The 22,196-nt window shown below is 30.1% G+C and overlaps 1 protein-coding gene across 1 annotated transcript; it reads left to right on the top strand.

Annotated features, from left to right (window-relative positions):
- The first annotated feature begins 925 nt into the window (after positions 1-925).
- LOC130939401 (uncharacterized) lies at positions 926-3,718 on the top strand. The gene is made up of 6 exons (XM_057867509.1): positions 926-1,307; positions 1,714-1,949; positions 2,027-2,242; positions 2,343-2,435; positions 2,533-2,634; positions 3,437-3,718. The coding sequence occupies exons 1-6, from the start codon at positions 926-928 to the stop codon at positions 3,716-3,718; spliced, it is 1,311 nt and encodes a 436-aa protein (XP_057723492.1).
- Positions 3,719-22,196: the final 18,478 nt, after the last annotated feature.

Genomic DNA, 22,196 nt, shown 5'->3' on the forward strand with positions numbered 1-22,196 from the left:
TAATTATCGTTATGCAGTAATACAAGTATGAACTTTGTCTATTAGATATATTAATTGGTCCAATAAGAAGACATTTTTTATATATTCGATATGAGAATAATATCCCCTTTTTAATAGTAATAGAGGTCACTATGATTTACTTTTATGTGGAAATTATATCTTGGAAAACATGTGACAACTAATTTTTGTTTCAGATATAGAAAACCCCTATATTATCATTCCTATGTTTATATACACTTTAACACTCGCCGATACTTGTACTTAAGGCGGTGTGCAGGTGTGATTTAATAATGACACGCCTTTGTTACACATGGTTGTTTTTATTATTATTATTATTATTATAAAAGACAAAAAGAGTGGGAACCCAAAATTTCACACTAACAGATTGCTAAACCCAAATTTGAGATAATATAAGGAACGGCGCCCAAATCCTTATTCTCCCTTGCGAGACTCCATTTGAACCTACCTCCAGCGGTGTCTCACACAGTCCCACGCCCCCTCCTGACGAAGGCCTGAAACCTATTGCTTCTCTCGTCGATCGCAATCATTCCACTTCAAAGGACTGCACTCCCGTCTTCTCGTCTGCGGTAAGGGTTCCTCCTCCCATTATTTCTTGTGTTCTTATTTTAACTGAAGCAAGAGTTTACCTGGACATGGCAACATGCATGGCTGATATAATTTGCTCATAAATGACCCGGGGTTATAGTTCATGAACCTGCATTATCACAGGAGCATGTTGCTAAAAATGCCTCTGTTATTGGAAACCTCGTAATTCTGCAGATTTCATAGAAATAAAAATAACAGGGATTATAAAACAAGTATTGAGTCTCATGAGCTGCTTGAGATTATGAAATCCGATATAACAACTATGGACCATGACTACTTTTATTCCTTTTTGTGTTCTTGTTGGTGTCAGGATTTTAAGATGGCCCGGAAAGGTCGATTCACAAAAAAATCAAAGTTTGGACCAGGGTTTCAGCAACCTCAAGGGGGAGCGAATGCCACTTCAGATTCCCACCATGATGGCTCTGAAATTCACCCGAACAGTGGGGATAGTGTCCCTGCAAGCAGTGATAGTGTCCCCGCTACTTCACGCCCTTTCCGTCCCCCGCGAAGTGAACCAAGGCCTGCTCCACAGATGAGCACACACAGTGTCCGGAACTCGCTGCCAGACCATCTAAGCTTGGACGCTAATGCAGATGAGGAAACTCTTCTTGATGAAGAAGTTGACAACCTTCATGATGCTTCTGGAACTCAGATTCGCAGAGGACGCAAGACTACCGAATTTTGGGCGGTTAGGACCATCGGTATGGTATTTATTTATTTTTTCTTTCATCAACATAACTTAGGCTCCATCCATTATTAACTTACAATATACTCTAATTCGATTATTCCAAAATATATTATGTGGGCTATCAAAATATTTTAAAAGAATTCTTAATTATTACCCTAATTTAATTATTGCCTCCCACATTTAAAATTAATTTTAAGTTTGTCATTGTACTTAGTTTTTTACAATAAAAGTCAAGCAGTTTTTGTTAAATTTTTTTCAAGTGCTGCAATTCTGCTCCAATTTAAACATGTTTTATGCTGGTCTGATCCATCATGCTTTCTTTGCTAGGCGCGCAATAAGGTATTATGTTGAAATTATTATGTTATATAAAAAATTTCTGACATGCTGTTTACAACGTAAATGATATGCTTGGCTTATAGATTCTGACGGCACAATCAAGCCGGCAAAACTAAGTGTGAGGGAGGCTATGAAACGGCCTAACGGTAGAAAGATCGTGCTTAGGTTCAACAATGCAAAGCAAGCTATTGGGGACGAAGCTGGAGTGTTGAGTGGCGTGCTTGGTTTATTGGGATCTGATTTTGGAAAATTTCCCATCTGTAGAACAAGTTGGCGTGAGATTACCACGAAAGACAAGGTCTATAACGAATGTGTCAAGGTAAAAGTTTATACCCCGGGTAAATTAAATTTGCTTATTTTTACAATTATTGATTATTATTATTATTATCTGTGTAGCAAATATTCCACTTTGATGAAGACAGCGAAGGACTTATAAAGAAAAATATTTTGAAAAGTATGGGAAAGTCTTGGAAGGAAACAAGGCTGAGGTTGTATGACCGTTTTTATGAGCCAACATTCACGACTGAACAAAATCTTGAGAATCGGCCGCCGGGAATTGATCGAGAGCATTGGAGATGGTACCTTGACTATCGCGCCAAACCTGAGACGAAGGTAATATGCTGTATCGTTGTTACACAAGAATACCAATTATGTTGCATTGAGTCCTTTTCTATTAAATTCTAATCGCCCTTTGTCTTGGATGGACCAATAGGAGAAGTGCAAGAAAAACGCGGTCAATCGATCAAAACAACAATATACTCACACTGGCGGCTTGAAAAGCTTCGCACGGCGGATGGAAGAAGAGGTACTCTACTTGTTTTATTTAGTTATTGAACTATCTCTATGATTTAATTTTCATTGATTTTGTGAAAAATTTCAATTCAAAAACTTTGTTATTACAGTCGGAAGAACAAGGAAAGATAGTCGGTAGAGGGGAGTTGTGGATCAAGGTGCACAAAAAAAAGGATGACTCCTATATCAATGATGAAGCGAGAGCAATTGGTGTAAGTACTACTCGTTAATTACAGCGTATATTTTTAATAATTTTTTTAATTTATAACGACTAAGATATTTGAGAACTAATTTTAAAAAATTAGTGATCTTTCAAAAACAAATTTCACTATCAACTCAATCTTTTATTCAATGTCTGGCGGTATCCAATTATTTACATTACATATATCTAAAGTATTAAGGATATGAATAAGTGCAGACAATAGTTAGTTGGGCACACGTGCTTATTATTACCATGCATTACATCCATGTCAGGTTGAAATTAAATATCTTCGAAGCAAAAATATTGTGTGATTTATTAACTGGTGTACTTATAGTATATTTATAATTAAGGTGATCTCTTTAAATTTCAATATTGAGAACCGATGTGTTTGACTGGGTGTGCGAGGAGTTTTGGTGGATGTCACGGGAGTCTACCACCATATATGAGTCTGGTCTTTAGTTAATTAGTAGTCTTGCTTGAACAAATAAAATAATAATTTAACTAACTATATTAACTTAATCTACTAGAATTCTTATTACTATAGCCACTTTCTATTTTTCTACGTAGAACCTACGGAAACCACTGCTGCTTCTCTGATCCACTATCATTAGCTTTACTTTGCATTTCATTTACTATCAGAAATCAATTTTAATCTTTCGATTGTTTATTATTTTTGTTTTCATTAGCCTTTGGATTTTTTATTGATTGGGGATTATGTGTAATCCTAAATTTTTTTGCTGTTATATTTGTGTGTTTTTTATCATGATGTAAGTGATAAGTTAGTTGAGGAGATTGTTAATTTGTGTATGTAGGAAAGAATTGAGGAGATCGAGCAACAGGATGAGTCTTCTAGAATGTTGTCTCAGAATGATTCCATTGCTCAAGTTTTCGGAAAAGAGAAACCGGGTAGAGTACGTGGTATGGGATCTGGACCGACTCCTAGCCAACTCTTCGGTCCGAATTCACATGCATATGGCAACGGAGTCCAACAAGAGGAGACCCAGAGGAAGCTGCTTGAACTGCAGGCAGAGCTGGAAGGCGAGAAGTTGAAGAGAAAGGCGATGGAGGATGAGGCAGCATCAGATAAGAAATAATTGAAGGCGATGGAGAGTGCTCTGATTTATCTGTTTCAACGGCAGGGTGAGGAGCTTCCCCCAGAAATCGCTGCAGGGATGAGTTTCGTGGAATGATAGAGTGAAAATAGAATATTAGGTTTGGAGTTATTTTGCATTGAAGCAAACATTTTATTGGATTAGACTGAGCAACTCTACAGAATAGATTTATTTACTTCGTATTTTGATGAATATATAACTTTGTTTTGCTTATATAGTCAATTTTGTTTTTGCTACAAGTTTAGCTTCTATTTTTGTTAAAAATACTCACTCTTAAAATAATAATAAATATAAAAAATTAAAAAAATAATCCAATAATACTTTAAATAAATTGGGCGGTTTTTTTGAATGACCGAATTTTTTTTTTCCTAAATTGGCGGCGGTTTTAAACCGCCTTTGTTTGGATTTAGAGATTGTAAAAACTTTCGGATTTGGCGGCGGTTTGCAACCGCCGGCAACATTGAGTGAAACTAGTGTCCTATTTAGCAGCGGTTTTAGACCGCCCTTAAACTAGTTTCAACTTGGGCATATTGTGATAACTTGCGGCGGTTCGAAAACCGCCGCTAAATATGAAGTAAACCGTGTCAGAGTCATTTGGCGGCGGTTTTATATTGTGTGCCGCAAAAATTTGATTTTGTGGTGGTTATACCGGCGGTTTGTGAAAACCGCCGCCAAACGCAATCCCGGCGCCCATATCCATGGCGATCACGTTAACCGCCGGAATTTGTTTTTGCGGCGGTTTAAAACCGCCGCTAATGAAGAAAAAAACCGCCGCCAATTCCCGCCTCTGCCGTAGTGATCTAATTGAATTAATATAAAACACTCATCTATTCTATTATGTAAAAATCTTACCTTTAATGATAGAATCAACGTAACATGCTTCTGATTTATTTTGTTTAACTCATTAAAGACAATTCATTATGATAAATTAATTATATCAACTAATTAATTTGAATAAATATTTAAGTATCACATAATTTAAAATTATGTATGTTAATTATTTGATTTAATTTTTATGATATATAAATTTAAGGAATAAATTAAAATAAGATAATTTATTACCTATTAAATTGAATACAACAAATATAAATTAATTTAGTTAAAAATTTACTATTTTCTAATCTTCTATACATAGAAATGACAAAACAAAATTATAAAAATAATCTTTTTATCACTTTTGCTATTTTAATTTTATTTTCTTTGCTTTTTTATGTATAATTTTATTTTATATTAACTTTGTTTATTTAATAATAAAATATACTCATATTAATTCTATCATATAATAATATATTTTTCTCCAATATTAATCGAAGAATTTTAATAGTTATCAACTACATCTAATAGAATGACTGAGAAGTGAGAACTACGAAAAGTTAAACTCAGGTTCAAAATGCGGAAACAAAGAAAAGAAAACAGTGGATATATGATTAAAGAAAATGTATAATAATGACAAAATATACTAAAACTGTATTTTTTCTCTAATTAATAAAAGTGAGGTGTTAATTTCTGATGAATTTATTTTTTCTCTAAAATGAAATCACTATTTTTTTTCTAAATTTATTTTAGAAAAATATATTTATTATAATTATATTACAATTAACAATTAACGAATAATGCATAATTATACTAATTTAGAGTTATATTTTTATTATAATTATATAAAATCAATATTTAATACATTATCAACTAATAAAAGTGAGGTGTTAATTCCTTATGAATTTATTTTCCCTCCAAAGTGAAAGCACTATTCTCTCTTCTAAATTTATTTTAGAAAAATATGTTTATTATAATTATATTACAATATTACAATTAGCATTTAATGAATAATGCATAATTATAATAATTTAAAAAAATAAAATAAAGTCTAGTAATTTATCTTCCGACTGCACACGTGTGTAGAATAACTTTTAAGAAGGTGTCATGTATAGTAAATATGGTCGATGATTGTAAAAATGTATACTAACATAATAATATTGATATAATATTATTTCAGATATATGTTTTATAGGCATAAAAAAAAGTGTTGAGTTGTTTTTTAGTATATTTAAATTATTTATTGTTTATTAGAGAATTTTGTGCATTAGAATTCTCTAATAATTTATTATTTATTTTGAACTAATTTTGATATGTTCTTACTTGACAGTAAAATAATATATAAAAATTTGTTGGTGGGTCTAAGTATTATTAAGTTATTTATGGTCACATTGAGTATATATGTTTGATTTATTAAAAAAAGTAGATTACTAAAATCAATTAATAACTATTTTAGAGTTAATATATTTAATACTAGATTAAGAAAAACAAATAATACATAACATGTTATATTTTTATTAATGAAATTATTTGACTTTAAATTAATTTTAACAAAATAATTTAAAATTATAATTTCAATCTTATCATATGTATGGCACGGATTAATACACTTATAATTCTCAAATACCTCGTAAGTAAATGAAGGTATTAAATGGTGAGAATTAGGATCCTCTATCATTTTGAATTTGATTTAATTAATTATTCTATTAGTCCAATATTTTTTTGAAAATTTCAATTAAGTTTATATATATTTTTTAATTGAATTTTTATACTGCTTTTAATTTTGTAATTAAATCTTTTAATATAAAAATTGTTTGTTAACTAAATATTTTTTTATAAATTAAAAGTATTTATAATTAAGAACTTAATTAGATTTTTTATCACATATTTTTTAAAAAAATATTGTATTAATTTTAATATTTTTTAACATAAAACGGACCTAATTACGAAATTAAAAGCAGTGTAAAAATTCATTAGCAAAAAAAATATAAAAATATAATTATAAGTTTGGTAAAATTATAAGAATTAATAAAAAATTAAAATTTTAAATTTTTTAAAAATATTAATATAATCTTTTTATATTCATTTTAGATCATGACGAAGAGAATCTGATCCATATTTTAAATATTAAAATAATAATTATTGGATTTTACTAAGTGATTGCATCTCATCACATTTAAAAATTAAAATTTGTAATAACCATATATCATTAATTTAGAACATCAAAATGTTTTATTTCATCATTTTTCCACTTATCAGTAGAAACAGCAACAAACGTCGCCCACACAATGGCCGACTACGTCGCCCCCATTATGGCCATAGTCGGAGTGCCTTTCTATACAGGTTTCATCGCAATCTTTATCATAACATTTTCTTCCTTTAAGCGCGAAGCACTCCTTCCTTGAGCCTTCAACCATTGTGCCACTTGTTGCTTCTGCAATAATTGGTAAAAATTAATTAAACCCAATGTCATTAGAATTTTCGTGTACATGAAAATTAAGGGTCCCTTTAACAAAAAAATAAAAAAATAAAAAATAATTTATTTTCTCATGTTGAAAGGATATTTATTTGCTTAAGCTTTGAAATGAGCTTTATTACCTGAAGCCAATAGCACAGCTACGAAAAAAATGCACAAGAAGATTTTTGGAGCCATTCTACGACGATCACCTTATATTCTTTTGTATTTTTCGAATAAAAGAATACAATACAATCTCATCTAACTTTTAGATTATTTATAGTGTCACGGAAAACTAATTTTTATTTATTAGAATATATTAAAATTAATTAGTATTTATTAGCACATTACTTTATTATATATATATCAATTTTTTTCCACAAGTTTATGTACTAGTCATTCTACAAACATTTTATGATGAGTAAAAATTTTTAAGAATAAAATTATAAAAAAATAAATTTATTTAGAATAAAATTAATGTGATTAAATGTAATTTACTTAGATGTGATTAAAACATAATTGAATAACTATGTACCATAAAAATTGATTATTGAATGATAAAATTAAAATTTATTTCTATGTATCGTTTTTGTCCCTAACATGTTCGTCCTATTTAAGTCCCTAACATTTCAAAATCGTCTCAATTTTGTCCCGTCGTCAATTCCGTTAACATATTCCTAACGGCAGGACAATATTGAGTCAATTTTGAAACGTTAGGGACTTAAATAAGACGATTCAAATGTTAGGGACAACTTTAAAACTTACCCCAAATATTGGAGACAAAAATAATATTTTACTCTTTTAATTAATAACAAGTATAATTACCCGTGACATGCACATAATAAGATTGAAATTATAATTTTAAATTATTTTTTTAAATTAATTTGAATTATAATAATTTGATTAATAAAAAAATAACATGTTATGTATTGTTTTTTTTTAATTTAGTGTTAATTGGATTAACTCTAAAATATTATTAATCGGTTTTAATAATCTACTTTTTTCAATAAATCAGACATATATACTGAATATGATCATAAATAATATAGTAATAGTTAAATCCACCAATAAATATACTGGTTACTATCACACTATAAAACAAATTAAATATAAAGGCTATTAGCACTTATAAATCTATAAAATCGCAATGTCTTTGATTCGCGTGCAAGGGTTTACTTGTTAAATAAACTTAAAATATGAACAAAAAATATTTATAAACTAGACCTAGTATCACTTGAAAGATAATGTGTAGAGTAGATAAAAAATGTATTGCAATAAAAGATTAATATAATTAATTAATATAAAAGGATGAAAGAGAAAAATGAAAGTACGATCTTATTAAAAAATTTTCAAAAAAAATATTTTAAAAAAGAACCTATTAATCAACTTTTATAAAAATATTACAAAAAATTTAAATTATCTTTAAATAAAATAATAATACCCTTAAGAATTATTAATCAAAATAAATAAAAAAGAATTAATATAAAACAAAATCATAGAAAAATATTACCAAAATTAAGATAAAAAACAAACATAAAAAATTATATAAAATAATAAGATAATAATTTGAATTAATTGAATTCATTTATTTTATTACTTTATAGATTATTTAATAAATAATTTAATATTTATCTCAATCATATTAAATAATAAATTAGTTATAATTAATTTGGTTTCATGAATTAATCAAAATTTAAAATAATTTGATATTTACTCTAATTAAATTAAATATTTGAAGTTATGATTAATGTAATCTAATGAATCAAATAAAATATTAAATGATGAAATATTTATCCTAATCAAATAAAATTACATAATTAATTAGTTATAAATAATACAATTGAATGAATTAAACACATTAAATTGAAAAATAATTTAGTTAATTTATGTCTTAAGGATACATTTTAAAAATATTTATTTTTCTATAATTTTTATAAAAAATTTATAATATTTTTAACCTATAGTCTAAAAGTACAGTTATAATAACCCATTAAAAAGTACTTAATTAGTTAATATAAATAATTAATATAATTAATTTAGTTCAATAAATTAAAAGAAATAAATGTAAAAAGAAAAGATAAAGAGAAAGTAAAATTATAAAAATATATATCCATTAAAAAACAATAAAATAGTTCCTTCTAGTTTTTTATTTATTAATTATTAATTTATTATAATTAATATCACAACATTTATTACACATTATTCATCTTATAAATTAATACAATCAATTTATTGATATTAATTATTGATAATTAATTATAATTGATATAACTCATTTCGCTATACTTTTTAAATAAATAATTAAAAATACATGTCTCAATTTTTGTTAAAGTAAAATAAAATAAAATATATAAATTGAATAGATATAAATCTGAAAATTATAAAATTTATTAACAACTCAAATAAATTAGTATCATAAAATTAAATTTAATGTCTATTTTAAAAATAATTACTGACCTTTTATTCTTTTAATTATTAATAACTTAAATAAAATAATACCTTATAACTTATTTTGTTATTTATTTTAAGTAATTACTAACATAGTTGTTAGTAATACCCAAGTGTATATTATCAACATAATTTTATCACGGGTATTTCAATCTTATCGTCATTGTAATTTTGTACGTCTTACTTTTTTTAATTGTTATTATGTTTAGAATTGTTAAATAATATTAAATAAATTCTTTAAAAATAGAAATAGTGATGGCACCTTAAATAATTAATTCAATAGAATTAAATTTAAACAAATAAGACGATTCAATCAATTATATAAATAATAGCATATTTATAAATATTAATATTAAAAATAGTCTCACTAATGTAAATGATCAATACAATAATTATATAAAAAAACAATCAATTACATAATTATATAATTTTCAAGATCTTATATAGTTGAATCTAACAGACAAATAAAAAAAATATCTATACGATAATGTCCTAATATTTCAGCATACTATAAATCATATTATAAATTTATATATTATATTATAATTTTAAATCAACTACTTAAACATATTATAACATAAACCATCTAAAAAGATACACCAAATTAACAAATATCATATGGGTCATAACATACACTCTAAATTGTCACGATATTTTAAATAAAAATAGCATCAATACAGAGAAATCAATGAATATATATAACTAGAAGAAGTTATTAATCAGAAGTTAAAAGAAAAAAAGTGTGCGCCTAATAATAAGCAATTAAAATAAACAAAAAATTTAAAAAAATATTAAAAAAATGAAATATACAAATAAAGATAAAAAAAATTTAATAAATTACAAAAATTGTACCTAAACACCACAGAGAGAGGAGGGGGGAGAGGGAGGGAGGGAGAGAGAGAAAAAAAAGCGAATGAATAAAAAATATTTGATCTAATATAAATAGATGGTATTGAGAAAAATATATGGTATTGAAAAAAATAAACTAATTAAATTAATTCATATATTTTGTTATCATATTTATTATTTATTAAATAATTTGATATTTACTCCAATCAAATTAAATAAATAATATAACTAACTAAATTAATTAATTGATATAATTAATTATAATTAATCAATTTATATATATTATAATAAATGATAAGATTTAAATGTCTAATCAAATTAATTAATTGATATAATTAATTATAATTGATTTGCTTTAACGAATTAAATGAAATAAATTAGGAAACACTTTAAGAGCATGCCGCATCAGTTCTGTAATTAAGTGCAAAAATCTTATTTTTATATAATAGAATAGATAGATAATAAAGATATTTTCTTAAATTAGTAGAATTGTGCATTATTCATTAAATATTAATTGTAATATTGTAATATAATTATAATAAAGATATTTTTCTAAAATAAATTTATTTAGAGAAATATAAATTGGTTATTAATAACCGGTACTATTATCATATAATTATTATATTATATTATTATTATTATCAATATAATAATTAAAATAATTAAAAATATTTTTGATTGATAATTGATAAGTAGTTTAAAAAGGCATTAAATATTGATTTTATATAACTATAATAAAGATATTTTTTAAATTAGTATAATTATGTATTATTACTTAAATGCTAATTATAGTATAATTATAATAAAGATATTTTTATAAAATAAACTTAGAAGCGAAAAAGTGCATTCATTTTAGCAGAAAAATAGATTCATGAGAAATCGACACATTACTTCTATTAGTTAGAAAAAAATCCAATTTTAGTATATTAAGTAGATAAATAGATTATTATTATTATTATTATTATTATTATTATTATTGAATAATGATGATAATTCACGTGATAATAACTTTTACCTATAAAACATATAAAATTAAATAATATTCAAGTATAATTAGGTGATAATTATAATTCAAATTATTGCATATGAAGTCACGTGAATTATTATTATAATTGATATAATTGCTATATATACTCTTAATGTTATTGATTATATCAATTTAATTATATCAATTATATTTAAATTATTAGTCAATAATTTTAATGCAAATTCTTGCTATAATTAGGTTATTCTTATATTATTATGTTGTATGAATCGTTATAATTAATTCAATAGAGATATTTATTCAGTATATATATTATCTACATTATTACTTAAAAAATAAATATAAATATATATAGACTGTATTATTAAAAATATAAAACCTATATATAAGAATAACAAAAAACTCAAGTAAGGTTTTATTAGTTTTTATGGTTTCTATTACGCTTAATGAAAATTGAGCGATCTAAAAAGTAAATATTGAGGTGATTACTATATAATTTTGTTATTAAGGGAATTATTTATTATTAAGGTAATTTTTTATTATATAGATTTTAGTAAAATAAAAATAAATATGTAAATTACTTATTATTAAAGTAATTTTTTATTATATATAGTAATTATAAATCATATATTAATTTTATTAAAATTATATAATTTTGTCATATCATGATTAGAATTATTATCTTCTATTATGATCAAAGAAATTCCGAACAATGAATAAGAATATTATACCTGATATACACAGATTAAAATAAAAATATATGTATTGAAATTTAGAAATATAAATTCTATTATATCTTCCTAAACAAACCTAAACAACTTTATACTAATAGTCCGTGCAATGTCGTATTTTTCCAGACTTATATTTAGGAACATATAGAATTTTAATAATAATACACTGGTAATTGAAATAGTTTATATACGGATTTTTCAAGTTATTATTATTATTATTATTATTATTATTATTATTATTATTATTATTATTATTGGATAATGAATAAGAATTAGAATTATATCAATATTTTTAAAATTAATATAATTAAAATAACTAAAAATATTTAAAATCAATGTGCGTTATTAATATCATAAGATTTGATCATTTTATTATTAGAATCAAATTTTCTTATTTTGATTAAACCGGTGCCATTATCATATTATTATCATATATTATTATTATTATTATTATTATTATTATTATTATTATTATTACTATTATTATTATTATTAAAAATATTTTTAATTGATAATTGATAAGTAGTTTAATAATGTATTAAATATTGATTTGATATAATTATAATTGATGAGTTTGGAAAACTCCAAATTAATTTGATGATGATCAAATATTATTAAAATAATTAATTATAAAATTATTAATTTTATTTTTAATCCACACTTATTAATTAATAATTTTGTTATATGCAGATTTTATCAATGGACACAAAAGAATGCATGAAGCCCAATTTGATTGACAAAAATAATTAGCCTTTGTGAAAAAATATTAATATATGTGGCTGATTTATTAAAATGATAACTGAGCCAAAAATTTAAGAAGCAAGCCCAATTAAAATTCTTGCAAGACCAACAAGGGTTAGATTCAAAATTGAAAATAAAGAGAAAGCAAAGGATGAATGCTTCCCACGGACACCAACTCATTCCGTGGTTGGAATATTTAAATTTTGAATTAAATAGATCTAATGAATGCCTTGGTATATGAAAAGAAAAAATCTGATTTGATGGCATTTATTGAGTTGGGCACGTTACAAGGCAAAAGCATGGGAATTTGATTTTAATTGATTTTAATTGACAACATTCATTGCTTCCATAGCTTTGCTTTTCTTTCTACTCTCTCTTTTCTCTCTTTGCATTCGGTCACCTCACTGTCAGAGAAGAAGATGGTAGAAGCAAGTAATTTGAAGAAGGAAGCAAAGGCTAGACATGGCTAATATAAACCTAACTCATTTTTATTTTCTTCTTTAATTACATTGTAAGTTTTTCTCTGTTCTCTCTCATCTTTCTTTCGGTCTTGTCTAGCAGGAAAGGAGGAATGAAGCAAGCTATCAGTAAAAATTACAGAGAAGCTAGTTGCAAGCAAGAAGCCATTGTGATGGTGGCATCAAGAAAAAGAAAACAAAAAGTATGCTGTGGCTGAGATTCTCATCACTTATGGTAAGATTTGGTGAAGAGATCTTGGCTTATCCATACCCAAAAATGGATAAAGAAGATTTCAGTCAGAAGAAGAAGATCCTTAGAGGGATGGCTTGTCTCTGATCTTGCTCAACCACCACAAGAGGTAGCTATAGTGGCTATGTGATGGAAGAGGCAAAGATAGGACCAGATGAAGCTATTATCATCATGAAGCATCAAGGGCCAGGAGTTCATCTTGGAGAGCAAAAAAGATAAAGGGCCCGGATTGATGAAGATTGGTAACCATGGAAGGACTAGAGGTAATTGCATGTTGGGTTTTGCATGGATTATCTCTTCTCTCTCTGGCCGAACCGGTTCTGTTTTGAAGAAGAAGAAGTTTAGTTTGGTTTGTTTGGTTTCAACCGTGGAGGCTTCTCCCTATAAGTAAGGGTGAACAGCCAGGGCTTGAAATAAGGAGTTAGAGTGCAAGGCACAAAGTTCTTAGAGCTACCTGAGCTAACAGATTTTCTTCTCCTTAAATGTATTCTATTTAATTTTGTCATATCTCGAGTCTCATGGAAAAAGACAAACAGTGAGATTTGTATGAAAAAGCCATAGAGCAGAAAAAGGTAGATTGTGCAAAATTAAAAGAAAAAGCCATAGATGTCCTTAGAGTTCCTTTGTTCATCTATGTTGTGTTTCATGATTCTGTGGGAATCTCCTTGTAAGTTGGGTTAGCACTTTACAGTTGAAAGCTTGGCAGTGACCAAGTCAAGTTCAGGATTGGGTTTAGAATTCTGGACTTGTCCCAGATAGGAAGGGTAGTTCCTAGGGAGAATTGGTGCTTGTAATCAAGAATGATTATAGTGAAATTCCATCAACTTTGTGATGGAGACTGGATGTAGGCTACACTGCACTTAGCAGCTGAACCAGGATATATCTGGGTGTAATTTTCTCTCTCTTCTACTCTATTTCTGTTTTTGTTGCGCAGGAGATAAAATTGAAAAATATCTCGTGCCAAGTGACGAGACAAAAAGAAAAGTCTCGTGGTTAGGAACGAGACAAAAATCAAAAAGTCTCCAGAAAGTATTACAAAGACCAGCAAGTGTTCAGAAGTGAAAAAATGGGATAAGATTCAACCCCCTTTCTCTTAGCCACTGAAACCATCAATTGGTATCAGAGCTTGGAGAAAAGATCTAGATGGCAGAAAGCAGTGGCTCAAATCTGGTGTCTTACAACCTTACAGAAAGATAGTCAAGAAATAGACCGCCTCTCTTCAATGGGAAAAACTACACCTATTGGAAGGAGAGAATGAAGATCTTTGTGCAAGCAGTAGACTACAGACTATGGAAGATTATCTTGGAAGGTCCTCAATTTCCATCCACCACAAGTGCTGAAGGAGTGGTCACTCTTAAACCAGAAGCAAGCTGGACCGAGGAAGATAGAAAGAAGGTGGAGCTAAATGCCAAGGCTGTCAACTTGCTCAACTGTGCTATCAACTTCGAGGAATACCGACGGGTATCACGATACACAACGGCAAAGAAAATCTGGGACAAACTTCAAATTACTCATGAAGGAACCACCATCATGAAAAAGACTCGGACAGATATGTTGAACAGAGAGTATAAAATGTTTGCAATGAAGGAAGGAGAGTCCATTGATGAACTATTTGAAAGATTCAACATCATCATTGTTGGCTTAGATGCTCTGGAAATTATGTATCCTGATTCTGTGCTTGTGAGAAGAGTGTTGAGATGTCTCACAAAAGAGTGGGAAACAAAAGCTTTAATTATTTCTGAGAGCAGTAGCATAGATTCCATGACATGTGATGATTTGAGAGGAAACTTACTTGCTTTTGAAAACACTTATTTGAAAAAAGATTCAAAAAAGAAAGGAATTGCTTTTTCTTCTGTGGCTAACCCTCTGGATAATGAATCCAATGATAACTCCTATGAAAATAAGTTTGTGTTGTTTGCCAAAAAATTCAGGAAAATGGTGAAGTTCAAAGGAAAAGGCAAAGGCAGCAGCTTAAGAAAATTGAAGAAAGACCTCAGCAAAGTAACTTGTTACAACTGCAAAGAAACGGGGCATTTCAAATCTGATTGTCCTAAGTTAAAGAAGGAGGAGAAGCCAAAAGGAGGAAAGAAGAAGGGACTGATGGCATCATGGGAGGACTTGAAAAATGACTAAGACAGTGATGAAGAATCCAAGACCAAGTTACAACCTTGTCTTATGGCAGATCACATAGATCAGGTAGTCTTTCACAACCCCGATACTGAAGATCTTCATCTTATGATAGATCACCTTTCTAAAAAAAAGATGTTTTCTACTGGATAATCAAGATCTTGAACAACAAATTATCATTCTTAAAGCTGAAAATAGTTTTCTTAAAAAAAAGCTAAGGAAGGCCGAAACTGCTTGTGATCTTGTGGAAGAAAATAAGCAGTTGAAAGCTCAACTTAGAATTTGTGAAAGTGATCATTCTGTAGTTGCATATGTAAACTATTTTAAGAAAAATGAAGAGTTGCTGAAAAATATTAGAAGCCTTGAAAATGACTTAGCCAAGTTCACTCAAAGTTCTGAAAATTTAAATCAAATTCTAGCTAGTCAAAAACCTCTCTTTGATAAAGCTGGCTTGGGGTTTCACAAAAACTTCAAATCTGATGAGAAAACTTCTTTTGAAAATAAAGCTTCATCTTCTAATGATACAAGGTTTCAAGACCCCACCTACTTTAACAAATCAACAACTCCAAGATTTTGTAGACTATGCAACCGAAATGGACACTTTCCCATTCAATGCATTTTTTGGTGAAAGAATGATTGGTGATAAAGTTTACAAAGTTGTTTTTTATTATAATGGACTAGGACATAAGAGATGGTTTAACGTGAAAGGATCCAAGAAGATTTGGATACCTAAGGTCACATGAACTTGTTTTTTAGGTGTGCCTAGCATCCAAACGGAAGGAGAATATGTGGTACATGGACAGTGGATGCTCTAGGCACATGACCGGAAAGACAACCTTCTTGATGAGTATGATGGAGGACTTGTCACTTTCGGTGACGATGGTAAAGGAAAAATAGTGGCCGTTGGAAAAGTTGGTAAAAACTTTTCATCTTGTATAAATGATGTTCTTCTTGTAAATGGTTTGAAACATAATTTACTTAGTGTAAGTGATGAGCGGATAATTTATACGCTTTTTGGCATTGTTTTTAGGTAGTTTTTAGTAAGTTCAAGCTACTTTTAGGGATGTTTTCATTAGTTTTTATGTTAAATTCACATTTCTGGACTTTACTATGAGTTTGTGTGTTTTTCTGTGATTTCAGATAAATTCTGGCTGAAATTGAGGGATTTGAGCAAAACTCTGAAAAAGGCTGACAAAAGGACTGCTGATGCTGTTGGAATCTGACCTCCCTGCACTCAAAATGGATTTTCCAGAGCTACAGAACTCCAATTGGCGCGCTCTCAACGGCTTTGAAAAGTAGACATCCAGGGCTTTCCAGCAATATATAATAGTCCATACTTTATTCGGAAATTGACGACGTAACTTGGCGTTGAACGCCAAGTACATGCTGCTGTCTGGGGTTAAACGCCAGAAAAACGTCATGATCCGGAGTTGAACGCCCAAAATACGTCATAACTCGGAGTTCAACTCCAAGAGAAGCCTCAGCTCGTGGATTGATCAAGCTCAGCCCAAACATACACCAAGTGGGCCCCGGAAGTGGATTTATGCATCAATTACTTACTCATGTAAACCCTAGGAGCTAGTTTATTATAAATAGAACATTTAACTAATGTATTGGAAGTCTTTGATCATTCGGTCTTGTGACCACATGGGGGCTGGCCATTCGGCCATGCCTGAACCTTTTACTTATGTATTTTCAACGGTGGAGTTTCTGCACACCATAGATTAAAGGTGTGGAGCTCTGCTGTACCTCAAGTATTAATGCAGTTCTATTTTCTTTCATTCAATTCTCTCTTATTTTTATTCCAAGATATTCATTCGCACCCAAGAACATGATGAATGTGATGATTAGATAACCCTCATTATCATTCTCACTTATGAACGCACGTGATTGACAACCACTTCCGTTCTACATGCAACAGAGCTTGAATGCATATCTCTTAGATTCCCCAACAGAATCTTCGTGGTATAAGCTAGATAGATGGCGGCATTTATGAGGATCCGGAAAGTCTCACCTTGTCTGTGGTATTCCGAGTAGGATCCTGGGAATCCGGAAAGTCTAACCTTGTCTGTGGTATTCCGAGTAGGATTCCGGTAATGAATGACTGTGACGAGCTTCAGACTTGCAAGTGCTGGGCGTGATGACAAACGCAAAAGAATCAAGGGATCCTATTCCAGTAGGCGCGGGAACCAACCAGTGATTAGCCGTGCTGTGACAGAGCGCGTGAGCGTAGTTTTCACTGCGAGGATGGGATGTAGCCTTCGGCCAGGTGATGCCTCCAGACGATTAGCCATGCGAGTGACAGCCGCAGAGGACCATTTTCCCGAGAGGATTGAAAGTAGCCATCGTCGAACGGTGAACCCCTATACACAGCTTGCCATGGAAAGGAATAAGAAGGATTGAGTTGAAGCAGTAGGAGAGCAGGCGTCCTTGAGCCATACAGTATCTCCATATGCTTATCTGAAATTCCCACCAATGAATCTGCATAAGTATCTCTATCCCTTTTTAATTCTTCTATTTTCTTATTTCTATTTTCGAAACCATAAACCAATTTAATCTGCCTGCCTGAGATTTACAAGGTGACCATAGCTTGCTTCAGACCAACAATCTCTGTGGGATCGACCCTTACTCACGTAAGGTTTATTACTTGGACGACCCAGTACACTTGCTGGTTAGTTGAACGGAGTTGTGAATTTAACCAATGCCATAAGAATGCCTTCATCTCAAAATAGTTAGAACATGGATCACAATTTCGTCCACCAAGTTTTTGGCGCCGTTGCCGGGGATTGTTCGAGTATGGACAACTGACGGTTCATCTTGTTGCTCAGATTAGGTAATTTTCTTTTCAAAAATCTTTTTTTCAAAATTTTTCTTTTATTTTTCGTTTTTCTAAACTTTATTTTCGAAAAAATTAATAAAAATTCAAAAAAATTAGAAAATCATAAAAACTAAAAATATTTTGTGTTTCTTGTTTGAGTCTTGAGTCAATTTTTAAGTTTGGTGTCAATTGCATGCTTTAAAAATTTTTTGCATTTTTCGAAAATTCCATGCATTCAAAGTGTTCTTCATGATCTTCAAGTTGTTCTTGATAAGTCTTCTTGTTTGATCTTGATGTTTTCTTGTTTTGTGTCTTTTCTTGTTTTTCATGTGCATCTTTGCATTCATATTTTCCAAGCATTAAAAATTTCTAAGTTTGGTGTCTTGCATATTTTCTTTGCATCAAAAATTTTTCAAAAATATGTTCTTGATGTTCATCATGATCTTCAAAGTGTTCTTGGTGTACATCTTGACACTCATAGCATTCTTGCATGCATTCATGGTTTTGATCAAAAAAATTTCATGCATTAAGTATTTTTGTTGTTTTTCTCTCTCATAATTAAAAAATTCAAAAATAAAAAATATCTTTTCCTTATTTCCCTCCAAATTTTCGAAATTTTGGGTTGACTTGGTCAAAAATTTTTAAAAATTAGTTGTTTCTTACAAGTCAAGTTAAAATTTCAATTTTAAAAATCTTATCTTTTCAAAATCTTTTTCAAAAATCATATCTTTTTCATTTTTTTCTATTTTGCGAAAATTTCAAAAATCTTTTTCAAAATATTTTCAAAATCTTTTTACTATCTTTACATCATATTTTCGAAAATTCACTAATAATTAATGTGATTGGTTCAAAAATTTGAAGTTTGTTACTTTCTTGTTAAGAAAGGTTCAATCTTTAAGTTCTAGAATCTTATCTTGTAGTTTCTTGTTAGTGAAGTAAATAATTTCAAAATTTTTGAATTAAATCTTTTTACCTTTTATTTTGATCTTTTTCAAAAATTTTATCTTTTTCAAAATTTGATTTCAAAAATATCTTATCTAACTTACTATCTTCTTATCTTTCTCAATTTTGATTTCAAATCTTTTTCAATCAACTAACTAACTTCTTGTTTGTTTCTTATCTTTTTCAAAACCACCTAACTACTTCTCCCCCTTCTATTTTCGAAAATATCTCTCTCTTTTTCAAAAATTATTTTTAATTAACTAATTGTTTCATGTTTTAATTTTAATTACAATTTATCTCTAATTTTCGAAAATCACTAACTCCTTTTCAAAAAGTATTTTCGAAATCTCCCTCCTCTTTTCTTCTTCTATTTAATTATTTAATTACTAACACTTCTCTTCACCTCTCTTCATCCAAAAATCCGAATCCATTCCTCTTCATTCTTCTACCCCCTTTCTTTTTCCACTAACATAAAGGAATCTCTATACTGTGACATAGAGAATTCCTCTTTCTTTTCTTGTTTTCTTCTCTTTTATATGAGCAGGAACATGGATAAAGGCACTCTTGTTGAAATTGATCCAGAACCTGAAAGGACTCTGAAGAGAAAATTAAGAGAGGCTAAATTACAACAATCCAGAAACAACCTTTCAGAAATTTTCGAACAGGAGAAGGAGATGGCAGCCGAAAATAATAATAATGCAAGGAGAATGCTTGGTGACTTCACAAAGCCAACGTCCAAGTTTGATGGAAGAAGCATCTCCATTCTTGCCATTGGAGCCAATAACTTTGAGCTTAAGCCTCAACTAGTTGCTTTAATGCAACAAAACTGTAAGTTTTATGGACTTCCATCTGAAGATCCTTATCAGTTTTTAACTGAGTTCTTGCAGATCTGTGAGACTGTAAAGACGAATGGAGTTGATCCTGAAGTCTACAGACTCATGCTTTTCCCTTTTGCTGTAAGAGACAGAGCTAGAGTATGGTTGGATTCACAACCCAAGGATAGCCTGGACTCATGGGATAAGCTTGTCACTGCATTCTTAGATAAATTCTTTCCTCCTCAAAAGCTGAGCAAGCTGAGAGTGGATGTTCAAACCTTCAAACAAAAAGATGGTGAATCCCTCTATGAAGCTTGGGAAAGATACAAGCAGCTGACCAAAAGATGTCCATCTGACATGTTTTCAGAATGGACCATATTAGATATATTCTATTATGGTCTATCTGAATTTTCGAAAATGTCATTGGACCATTCTGCAGGTGGATCTATTCACCTGAAGAAAACGCCTGAAGAGGCTCAAGAACTCATTGACATGGTTGCAAATAACCAGTTCATGTACACTTCTGAGAGGAATTCCGTGAATAATGGGATACCTCAGAAGAAAGGAGTTCTTGAAATTGATACTCTGAATGCCATATTGGCTCAGAACAAAGTGTTGACTCAACAGGTCAACATGATCTCTCAAAATCTGAATGGATTGCAACATGCATCCAACAGTACTAGAGAGGCAGCTTCTGAAGAAGCTTATGATCCTGAGAACCCTGCCATGGCAGAGGTTAATTACATGGGTGAACCTTATGGAAACACCTATAACTCATCATGGAGAAATCATCCAAATTTCTCATGGAAGGATCAACAAAAGCCTCAACAAGGCTTTAACAATGGTGGACGTAATAGGCTGGGCAATAGCAAGCCATATCCATCATCTTCTCAGCAACAGACAGAGAATTCTGAATAAAACACTTCTAATTTAGCCAATGTAGTCTCTGATCTGTCAAAAGACACTTTCAGTTTCATGAATGAAACAAGATCCTCCATTAGAAATCTGGAGGCACAAGTGGGCCAGCTGAGTAAGAAAGTCATTGAGACTCCTCCCAGTATTCTCCCAAGCAATACAGAAGAGAATCCAAAAGGAAAGTGCAAAGCCATTGACATAGTCAAAGTGGCCGAATACACAAGGGAGGAGGAGGACGAAAATCCTAGTGAGAAAGACCTCCCGGGACGTCCCTCAAGCAAGAAGGAGTTTCCTATTAAGGATCCAAAGGAATCTGAGGCTCATATAGAGGCCATAGAGATTCCCTTAAACCTCCTTCTGCCATTCATGAGCTCTGAAGACTATTCATCCTCTGAAGAGGATGAAGATGTAACTGGAGAGCAAGTTGCTCAATATTTAGGAGCCATCATGAAGCTGAATGCCAAGTTATTTGGTAATGAGACTTGGGAAAGTGAACCTCCTTTGCTCATTAATGAACTGGATACTTGGATTCAGAAAATTCTACCTCAAAAGAAACAAGATCCTGGCAAATTCTTAATACCTTGTACCATAGGCACCATGATCTTTGAAAAAGCTCTGTGTGATCTGGGGTCAGGGATAAATCTTATGCCACTCTCTGTAATGGAGAAGCTAGGGATCATTGAGGTACAACCTGCCTTATTCTCATTACAATTGGCAGATAAGTCATTGAGACAAGCTTATGGAATAGTAGAGGACGTGCTGGTAAAGGTTGAAGGCCTTTACATCCCTGCTGATTTCATAATCTTAGACACTAGGAAGGAAGAGGATGATTGCATCATCCTTGGAAGACCTTTCCTAGCCACAGCAGGAGCTGTGATAGATGTCAACAGAGGAGAATTAGTCCTTCAATTGAATGGGGAATACCTTGTGTTTAAGGCACATGGCCATCCCTCTGTGACAGAAGAGAGTAAGCATGAAGAGCTTCTCTCAGTTCAGAGTCAAGAAAAGCCCACACAGTCAAACTCTAAGTTTGGTGTTGTGAGGCCACAACCAAACTTTAAGTTTGGTGTTAAGATCCCATATCCAAACTCTAAGTTTGGTGTTGGGACTATA

The sequence above is a fragment of the Arachis stenosperma genome, chromosome 7, assembly GCF_014773155.1.
Source record: "Arachis stenosperma cultivar V10309 chromosome 7, arast.V10309.gnm1.PFL2, whole genome shotgun sequence".
NCBI classification, from domain to species: domain Eukaryota; kingdom Viridiplantae; phylum Streptophyta; class Magnoliopsida; order Fabales; family Fabaceae; genus Arachis; species Arachis stenosperma.

Excerpts from the sequence above, each read along its gene's own strand:
- LOC130939401 (XM_057867509.1), top strand. The coding sequence starts at position 926 with ATGGCCCGGAAAGGTCGATTCACAAAAAAATCAAAGTTTGGACCAGGG. Across the intron at positions 1,950-2,026 it reads TCTATAACGAATGTGTCAAG|CAAATATTCCACTTTGATGA; the intron begins GTAAAAGTTTAT and ends TTATCTGTGTAG. Across the intron at positions 2,436-2,532 it reads CACGGCGGATGGAAGAAGAG|TCGGAAGAACAAGGAAAGAT; the intron begins GTACTCTACTTG and ends TTGTTATTACAG.